This window comes from Magnolia sinica, chromosome 3, assembly GCF_029962835.1.
Source record: "Magnolia sinica isolate HGM2019 chromosome 3, MsV1, whole genome shotgun sequence".
Taxonomy (NCBI): Eukaryota; Viridiplantae; Streptophyta; class Magnoliopsida; order Magnoliales; family Magnoliaceae; genus Magnolia; species Magnolia sinica.
The window spans coordinates 21,170,192-21,180,416 of record NC_080575.1 but is presented as its reverse complement, the minus strand read 5'-3'; the positions used below and the strand labels follow the sequence as shown (position 1 = coordinate 21,180,416).

The 10,225-nt window shown below is 35.8% G+C and overlaps 1 protein-coding gene across 3 annotated transcripts in view; it reads right to left on the bottom strand.

The window, feature by feature from the left end:
- Positions 1-258: 258 nt before the first annotated feature.
- Positions 259-10,225, bottom strand: part of LOC131239677 (signal peptide peptidase-like 2) — a 113,245-nt gene continuing 103,278 nt past the window's right edge. For all 3 annotated transcript variants that reach the window (XM_058237506.1, XM_058237507.1, XM_058237505.1), the window contains 3 exons: positions 4,966-5,036; positions 881-964; positions 259-763 (listed from right to left, as the gene is read on the bottom strand). In XM_058237506.1, the coding sequence (XP_058093489.1) occupies positions 669-763; positions 881-964; positions 4,966-5,036 (250 nt within the window). In that variant the 3' untranslated portion in view covers positions 259-668. The remainder of the gene's footprint in view (positions 764-880; positions 965-4,965; positions 5,037-10,225) is intronic.

Genomic DNA, 10,225 nt, shown 5'->3' with positions numbered 1-10,225 from the left:
AATAATGGACACAGTGCTTGTTTGGTTGGTTAGAGGCATTGCTAACTCTAATTGAGATCAGGGATTCAAAACCCAGATCTTACTCCCTTCGAGCTGCGTTGAATGGAGTCAACTGAGCGAGTTGACTCGATGAATGATGCCAAGTTGAGGTAGAATCAGGCTTAGAACCAAGTTTCACAACGACTCAACTTGAAATCTTGCCGAGTCAAGTCGACTTGGCCAAGTTTTGAGTCAAGTTACCAAGTTTAGAATTATGGATGGAGCCAGACTGCGCTATCTCACACAGTATTTTAACATACAAAAGACGTTCTTACAAAATAATTCAATGAAAAAAATGGTTCAAATTGTATTTGGGTCTAATATTACAATACCCATAATGGAAATAGAAGTCCCAATAACTGAAATCTTGCTTTAGAGCAGAAAATTTATACAAAGCACTGCACATGTGGAATCAACTACAAGGCTCTCGCCATACCTTCACCTTTTTGCTCCACTCTTCATGTCTCATGCACTAGTTTTCTTCCATTGGAAGGTCTTCCTCATGTGAATGGATCTTTGATCATTGTTAGGATGCAGAATGAGTGTTTTTACCAGGTCTGCAGGTTGCTTCCTACATTGTCTTGCCCACCCCTTTATCATTGTTTTGGACATATGAATGGTTTGATGCTTCAAGCTTCTCCAGAAGCATCCTGTGATGGGCCATCGCCAAAGTTCCACAAGTCTTTCAGCTCGCCTCTCACCAAACCCAATATGACAGCAACACCTGCATATAAAACTCAAGAGTATTAAACGATCATCATCTGGGTGTACTTATTGAAACAACAGGAGATGGCTATCTTGAATATTGTTTAACATACCAAGATAGTTTAGCAAACATTACCTAATGTACATGGAACAAGGTACAATAGTGCAGGTTGACCATGTCCGTCCATCAGATATAAACCAAGATATGTAAAAAAGAGCCCTACAAAAAGAAGGTGAAGACCCATCCCACATCAACAACAAATGAAATGCAGTTTCTAAAACCATTGGAGTTGTGCATTTATCAGTAAAATGGATACATTGATAAGTAGCAAATACGCTTGCATTTATCATTCGAGATGTAGAATGCAGAAATTGGTGAGTGTACTTTGACCCCTTTTTTTTTTTTTTTTTTGGGTTAGCTTGTTAGCACACACCCCACTGTCAGCACAGTCCACTGTTAGCCACCCCCACTAGGGAATCGATACCAATACCTCTAAATTGTAGAGATTATGCAATCTAAGCATGACTATACAGAAAGAACCATATAAAATTAGCATTGACAGATTTCAATAGGACTCTTGGGTGAACAACTTATAAACTTTGGTTGCCAGTTGGAAGATATAGATTCTATCAAGAATAAGGGTGCCTGTTGTATGTCATTGTCGTCGTCGTTGTCACCACCACAACCACCACCACCACCACCACCACCATTATCTAAGCCTTTTCCCAACTACTTGGGGTTGGCTACACGAATCCTGTTCTGTCATTCTGTCCAGGACCATATCCTCAATTAATCCATATGTCAAGTCTTTTCTTAGTACCTCCCTCCACATCCTGTTGGGCCTTCCCCTTGCCCTTTTATAGCGTTCAACTCAAACCAACCCTTAGTTAGGTTAAGGGTTAGATGATAATGATGAACTCGAACCAACCCCCTCCTTCTAACTGGCACATTTCTTGTTCTCCATTGCATATGGCCAAATCATTACTTTCCCTCATCTCATTACCTACTGGTGCTATTCTAAGTTTCCTCAAATGCATTCTTTTCATATTCTATCCTTGTCTTGCCACTCATCCATCTCAACAGCCTCATTTCAGCCATGCTCATCCTATGAATATGTTTCTTCTAACTGCTCTACAGTCCTTATTGGTGTCTGTTGTATGTCATACCAATAAATAAGCTCTGATGATTTAATGCCATCTCTCATGGATGAGAATTATTCAGTATATAAGCTTTCGTACACACAACATAGTTGCCAAGTTCTTTTATCAATAGGAAGACCCCAGGATTGTGGTATTAAATATGCACTAGTCACAGTGTTTGGCATCATCCAATATGTTCTGTCACTACTGCCATAGAAATATTCATGGTCTCACCTTTTAGGAGAACAATATGGTCTGTTAGTCAGCAGCATTAGTAATTGACTTTACATCACGGTTTAGAAAAACTTGATAATAATGGGAATGATCACTATCTGTCATGTCATTTAACCAATAATGCCCGGCACCCATTACTTCCAAAATAACAGCTAATGGCTCCTAGTTTCAAATAAAAGCAAACAGCCATTATTTTCACGGGACGTTGTCCAAATATCATGGAGTTACCTTATCGACTATAGTTACATTTTTGGGAAAACACGACCATTGTTTCATTGAAGAATTAAAATAAATTAAAATTATTAAAATAGCAAGTTCAATGTTTGGATCCAACCTTTTTCAATTTCTGGTAAAACACGGCCATTGTTTCTTTGAAGAATTGAAATAAATTAAAATTATTAAACATCATATCAATGTTTAAATCCAACCTTTTTCAATTTTTCTTTTTGTGCTATCATATATAATGGTAGTACCTGTTGGCTTTTCTAAAAGCTGTACACCATTTTTAGACCTTGTCGTACACACACCATTCAATTAGACGAATATACCAAAATATGCTCTTGATTTCCTTGTCTTGATACTTTTCTAGATGAAGATGATATGAAAGAAATTAGACATTCAATTGTCTAAAAAAGATGAATCAACATGCAGAGCATTAAACTGCATAAATGGAACAAATGGGGGGTATCGTGGGTATTTTTGTCATTTGCATTTTCGGCTTGTTTGGATTGGTGGAAACCACAACAATGGCATGAAAAATCAAATGTGTGGAAACAAAACCACGATAACCTGTTTGTTTTAGCACGCACAATTTCCATGGAAATGTTAAAAGGTAAAAGGTCAAACAACAAGTGTTGTCTCTCAGAACCGTGGAAATCAAGATTTAACAGGCTTTTTTTGGGGGAATAGTTTTAACTGTTTTTGAGTAAAACTATGGAATGGAAAGCGATTTCCACACCTATTTCTGTTTTCGCAAACAAGGGGAAACATCACATCTATGAAATTCTATTTCATTTCCATGGTTTTTATAGAGTTTTCAACCAATTAATAGGTAGTTCTATCAACAGGTCATAATTTTAGTAATAGAGTTAGCAGTGTTCGAAGTATTGGTATCGCTACAAGTTTTGCTAGCTAGGGATATGGAAACAATATCGATATCGCTGATAATATCGCTGATGACCGAAAATGCAAGGAAATATGGGAAAAACGGTGGAATTTTCAGCGAAACTTCAGGAGATTAAAATGTACACATTTGCATATTTAGAAATAAAAAAATTGCAAAAAGAATGCATAAATAACAAGTTTCCATTTAATAGGGCCTTAAAAGCATGAGTTGTTGTAAGAAATCAAGCCAACCATCCAACCTTCCATCCAAACATCCATCGATATTGCAAAATATCAACAACACATGATATTTCACCAAGAAATCATTAACAATCGGAAAGGAAATGAAAGATTGTGGTCTCAATATCGTACATGTTGCGATATCAATAATATCAAGATATTATCAAATATCAATATTATCAATGACAAATTGAATACTATATACAACCATGTGCCTGTGAAAAAAAAAATTGAAATAAATTTTTTTCTAATAAATAAAATTTTGATGATATCAATACATTGGCGATACATTGCTATCACCTAGAATTTCTGATACTACCAGCGTTATCGGTATCACTACCATCGTAATCGGTATCGCTGAGCACCGCGCCCCCCCCCCCCCCCCCCCCTCTTTTCATCACATTGGTGCAACCAAAACACCCTTAACATTATTCATGATCTTTTAGTGTTTTTCCCCCTTCTGTTTTGGCAACTGTTAACACAGCACAGAGTCACAATAACAACTGCAACCTGCTACAACATACCTTTGATGCATCGGTAATCTTTAATGACGAGGGTTCTAATTCAACCATGAGTCAGTTTGGTATACAGATATTATAACCCATCCCTCTCAAGGCTCATTGTGGTTCTCCTTTTTTGTTTTTATAATTCTGTTTTTTAAATAATATCATCATATGCAACTATGTGTTACCTATGAGTAGCATACAAAACATTTCACGAATTGCAATATCTAGTAAATACGAATTAGGAAATTCCAAACCTTATACACACATCGATTCCCTACTATAGTGAGTGGTTTAAAGAACTGAAATACCTTGACCATACTTGACCAAGTCGAATTGTGGGAGCAAAGTTGAAGGATCAACCCTTCTCTTAAATTCTACTTGGTCACCAATCTGAATCCATTTGTTGGGAGAAAAGCTCGATACAGTTCTACTTGGAACCCAAATTGTCTCCAAAGCATTTGTACCTTCCTTGCTAAAAATGAAATTACTCAGCAATTCCTATGTCCTAGCATGCCTAAGCAAAATGGAATTATGGAGCGGGAAACAAAAACCGAGACAGGATTAACACTTCTCTTTCAGAGCAAAGATTGCACTTTGCATGTGGATGCTTTCTCAATCGCAGTCTATCTAATCAATACCTGCCCACTACTGTTCTCATTTGGATAAAATCTGATTATGCCTTTCTCAATGTCTTTGGTTGTGCATGCTATCATAACATTGCTGCCTTTGCTTCTCACAAGTTTGTACTTAAATCAAGGAAGTGATTTTCTCAATGGATATGGCTATATTCTCAAGGGTTATTCATGTCTTGACATTGTTACCAGAGAGGTAGCAGTCTCCCAGCACGTTTTCGGACAAGACTTCTCCATATGAAAAAGTAATCAGCAAGGTAGTGGTAGCTCACCATGTTGTTGATGAAATGACTTTTCAATTTGAAGTGCTATCTAAATGGAAGCAAGAATATTGAGGCAAAGTTAACAGGATGCACTAGACCCACCAAATCCATAGCCAATTACCAACCATAGGAAATATCCCTTAAATATGCCCTTCTTAGTTTCTTTGTCATATCTGCATAAACCAAGTAAAAGTAAAAAAAAATGATAAATCATCTCAGAAAAAAGCTAATTGTAGAAGCTAGAACATGTAGAACTAAAATGTACATTCTAAACTATATCATCTGTCTAATATATTCTTCAAATTTAATCTGGAATATCAGCGATAACAAAGTACCTCACTATGAGAAATGAAAAATCTCAATGATCTCATTTATCAAAAATCTAAAATAAGAAACTGAACCAGGACTTATAGAAGAAACTACAACTTAATACTGGAAAGATAATCGAGTGCAAAGGTTAAGAACTTAAGATGAACATCTATAATCCTATTTCACTTAATGCACTCATAATGTATGTAAGATCCAAACAACCGCTTAGATGCCAAACTCGCAACATCAAGTAATATATCAATAGAAACCAAGATCTGTAAAGCCAATATAGGCTCCTTAGTGATAGACTATTATTAATGCATATAATGATGAGAACTTCATAAGACATTGGATTCCATTCCCAGTAATCCAAGTATCAGTATTGTTACAGCTATTGATGACCAGGGATAAACCTGTGTCAATATCACTGTTATTATTGCTGGTATTTGGAAAAATATTAGTTGACTGAGGGAAACATAGCAGAAAAGGTGGAATTTTTCAATGAAACTTTACGAGACCTTAAAAGACACATGGTTACACATTTAGGAATCAAAATATCAGAAAATTCAGCTATACAAGCTTCTACGTAGATTGGTATAGAGATTGAAAAAGAGAAGAAATAAAGAGAAAAGAAGAGAGGAGAGGAGAAAAGATGAAGGAATACAACTGAAAAACCCTCACTACTTGTGATGTTTGGAAAGAGAAAACTGGCTTATTATGTCATTGCTCTTAAACTAAATTCAACTTAACATCACTAGAGGTATGTTCTTCCTTAAGACAACCAAGGATGTTTGGGATAAGGTTTCCAAAATGTGTTATTATAAGGAAGATTTGATCCATTTATATCAGCTTCATACTGAAATTTAATCTCCAATAAGTCGAGGGATCGGTAGAAGAATATTTCACAAGCCTTTCCCCAGAACAAAAGTAATTAGATAACTATCAAACAATCTTGTTGGATCTAGAAGACATGAAAAATCAAATATAGCAATTGCATATCTTCAAATTTCTTATTGGCTCCCACTTTGACTTCAAACCTCAACATGTCAATTCTTGGAATGAGAAGCCTATGAGGATATTGACATTGAAGTTGTTCATGTGGTTGCTACACCACCTATGTCCACGGGGGAATCTAGATTACTAGTACCCAACAGAGCTTATGGTTATGGGCCAATGGATAAGTGGTGTAGACCACATCTCGAGAACGTGGTTGACTAAATGGTAAAGGTAAGGAACTCCCACAATCAACTTTAAAAAACTGTTATAAAAAAAGATAGGAAAACCAGGATTCAATATATTGCGAAGTGGTTATATCAAGTCGGTGTTGCTTTTGACACTATCAAATTAAAACATTTCAAAGTTATGGTGGAAGCAATAGGTCGATTTGGACTTGGACTGAAACCCCATTCATATCATGAAATGAGGGTAACTTCCCTACAAAAGAAAGTTAATTTTACTAAAAACTTTATCATCAAATACAAAGAGGCGTGCCACGTGGTACTCTAATGGCTGACAGATGGACTGATAGATCCAGTCGGACAATTATTAACTTTCTTGTAAACTGTCCAACTAAGACTTTGTTTTTTAAGTTAGTGGATGCATCGTATCCAAGTTATCACGGACAAAATAGCCTCCTATATAGCCGTCCGTCGCCTTTTTATAGAGAAAAGGTGTCGTTTATTTTGGAGTACATGCGCAGCAAATTGTATGGATTTAATGTTAGAAAATGAAGGTAGGTTATGTATTAAAGTGATTGCTAGGGCCAGAAGAATCATGGTCTTTATGTATAAACATGTCCTTCTCTTCCATCACATGAGAAAGTACATTGGGTGCAATTTGTTTCGTCCAACCGTAACTCGATTTGCAACGTCCTTTTTAACACTAAAAAGATTGTATTTAAAGAAATATGAGTTTAGAACCTTTGTAGGGTCGGCTAATTGGAATAATGGGCATTGGTAAAAAAATACCAAAGAGAAGTTAGTCCAACAAACCATCCTCTACAATCATTCTAGACACAAGTGTTAAAGGCACTAAAATCATCAGACCCTTAGTAGGTGTGTTGCATTGGTGGATGGTGATGAGAAGCTACCAATGGGCTACATCTAACATGAGATGGAGAGGGCTAGAAATAAAATTATGGATCACTTTAACTATAGAGACCTATGATTACAGGCCTATCTTAGATATCATAGATAAGAGATGGGGCTAAATGTCATCTCCATCGTATTCGGCTACCTACATCCTTAATCCGGCTACATTCTTCATTTTCGCCCATCGAATTAAGGCATCAACGACGCATATGATCAACTTTCATGACATTTTGGATAAATCTAGATAAAGAAGAACATGATAGGATTTCTACTCTACTGGACTTATACATGAAGAGTGTGGAGTTTTTTAAAAGACAATCATCAAGCATGAGACTATGAAATTGCCAAGTATAAACGTCTTAGCAAGTTAGACTAACTTAGAAATAAATTTTTACAATGTAAAAAGATTAACTTAAATTGTTATTTTCACAAATGACTGGAGGTTAGTGTAGGAGTTGACTCGAATAATAAGGATTCGGCACCAAAGAAGTTATTCATGAAATTCTTAGCCTTACATGTTTTGCTAGAGGTTACGAGCACAACTGGAGTACATTTGAGTTGGTAAGTTTTGTAATTCATTCCTTAAAGGTTAAACTAAGTAATCGGCCATTGCCCATCACTAATTCACTTTCAATTGGAATGTTATACAGATTCACAAAAAAGAAGAAGAAGAAGAAGAAGAAGATGAAGAAAATGAATCGTCTTTAACAAAAGAAGCCAATGACTTGGTGTTTGTCCAGTAAAACCAAAAAGTTGCAGGAACGATTCTAAGCTAAATGAGAAAAGCCCAGTTTCAATTATCCCATCTTCTTAAATGATTTGGAAGCAGACAATGAGTGGGTTGTAGAGACATAGAATCAAGTCTTTGTAAGCGAGGACCGAAATGGGCTGTAGTAGAAGATGTTGCATTTGGATAGGCACTTGGAGAAAGTCCTTCAACTTAAAGGTGGAGAAGAGAGGCGAGCAATAACACAAGGCCTAGTAGCAATCAAGGCCAAGAACAAGAAGTAGATGAGATTGAGGAGATATAAGAAGAAGACGATCAAGATGATTAACCATTGGATGTGGATGAGCAACTAGTACGAATCGATGATGAGGAAGCAGAAGATAAAGTATACGTTGAAGAAGGAGATGACTTCGACAATGATGATGACGATGATGGTGGTGATATGCCATGTTGGGAGAGGGATCAATGTATATAGTAGTAACTTGTAATTTTGTAAGTTTTATTGTACTTGTAAGTTGTAACTTGTAGTTGTAAATTGTAAGTTTGTAACTAGCACACACGCACGCACGCACACACATGCGCGCGCACACACACACGCACACAAGTTTTGCAGTTTGTACTTTGTACCATTTATACATTAGGTAACTCATCAAGTTATCAATAAAGTTTCTCTATTTTTAATAAGTTGTTATTTGTTAGTGACTTAGTGTGCGTAACTTGTTGATTGTTATTATATAACTTAGATGGTCTAATAGTCATCAAGTGTAATGTAATCATGTAGTAATTAGTTAATTACATAATTTATAATGAAATAGGTATTAAAAAAAAAGGATCACTTGTGGTAAGTATACACTTTTCTTAATTTTTTTTCTATTTTCCTTTTTTTAAAATTTTATTTATTTATTTATTTATTTTACTTTTACTTTTTTAATTTTTTCAAAAAGAAGAAGTGTGGGCACTTATGCGATTATGTGATTGCATTAGTGATCCGGTCCATTGGATGTCACAGAATCGGTCATGCCATTTGATAACATTACTGTAGACCCAAAAGGGTAGTTAGCAACATTTGCTCTACGCACCACATTCCCAGACCTCCTAGATTATTGATTCGGGAACATTTGACCACATGACTGGTAGGATAAATAGTTACACCTCATATTTCTCTATTTCTAGTAACATTATGCTGGCTGACAATTCTTTTTCCAATGCTCTTGGCTAACAAACCTTTCATCTTTCTTATTCCTTATCTCTTTCGTTTCTTATTTACGTACCATCTTTCCCATCCAACATATTAGTTATCAGTTCCTTGACTGAAAAACTTAATTATTATGTTATTTTTCTATCCATTTAATGCATTATCTAGGATCTAGAAACAAAGAAGAAGATTGGTGGTGGTCATGGAGATCAAGGAATCTATCTTCTTAATTGAGGGACTTCAAGTTCCGCTCGTCTTTGCTTTCAATGTTCGAAATAAGGAACAGGTAGCTGTATCATGTACTTGACTAGGTCATTTGCCTACATCGTCTCTTTGTTTATTATTTCCTGGCAAATTCAATAAGCATAATAGTTTTTTATATGAGAAATGTCAACTATTTAAAAATTGTTGGACTTCCTTTCTTCCAAAGTAATAAGAGAACTTTACAACCGTTTCAACTTTTATTCATTCAGATGTGATGGGGCCAGCCTAGTTATTTCTATGTTTGGCTTTAAATACTTTCTTTCCTTTATTGTCAATTATTCAAGACATAGATGGGTGTATCTCTTGAAAAGTAGGGAAGAGGTTCCAATGATAAGACAAGTATTTGACAAGATGATTCTCTTCCGATATGACACCAAAAATCAAACTCTTTCAATTAGACAAAGCCTGAGAATATTTGAACCATGATTTGCAAAAAGACTTCTTAGATAATGGAATAGACAATGGTGTTGCTGAACGTAAAGGCCAACATATGCTGGAGGCAGAACGAGGATATGCTTTTAACAACCTATGCCATCAAGCAGACTCAAAAACACTATTCCTAAAAGAAGCCATCAATCAAACTCAAAACACTATTCCTAAGAGACTATCAATTACAAGTTTTGCAACTAGGATCTCCATTAGCAGTCCCTCCTCCTATAGTATTTAGTTGTACTTGTTTTGTTTACATACTAAGGTCATATAAAACCAAACTTGGAGCCCAATCCATCAGGCATCTACTTGGGTTACTCTATTTCTCAAAAAGGCTACAAGTGTTAG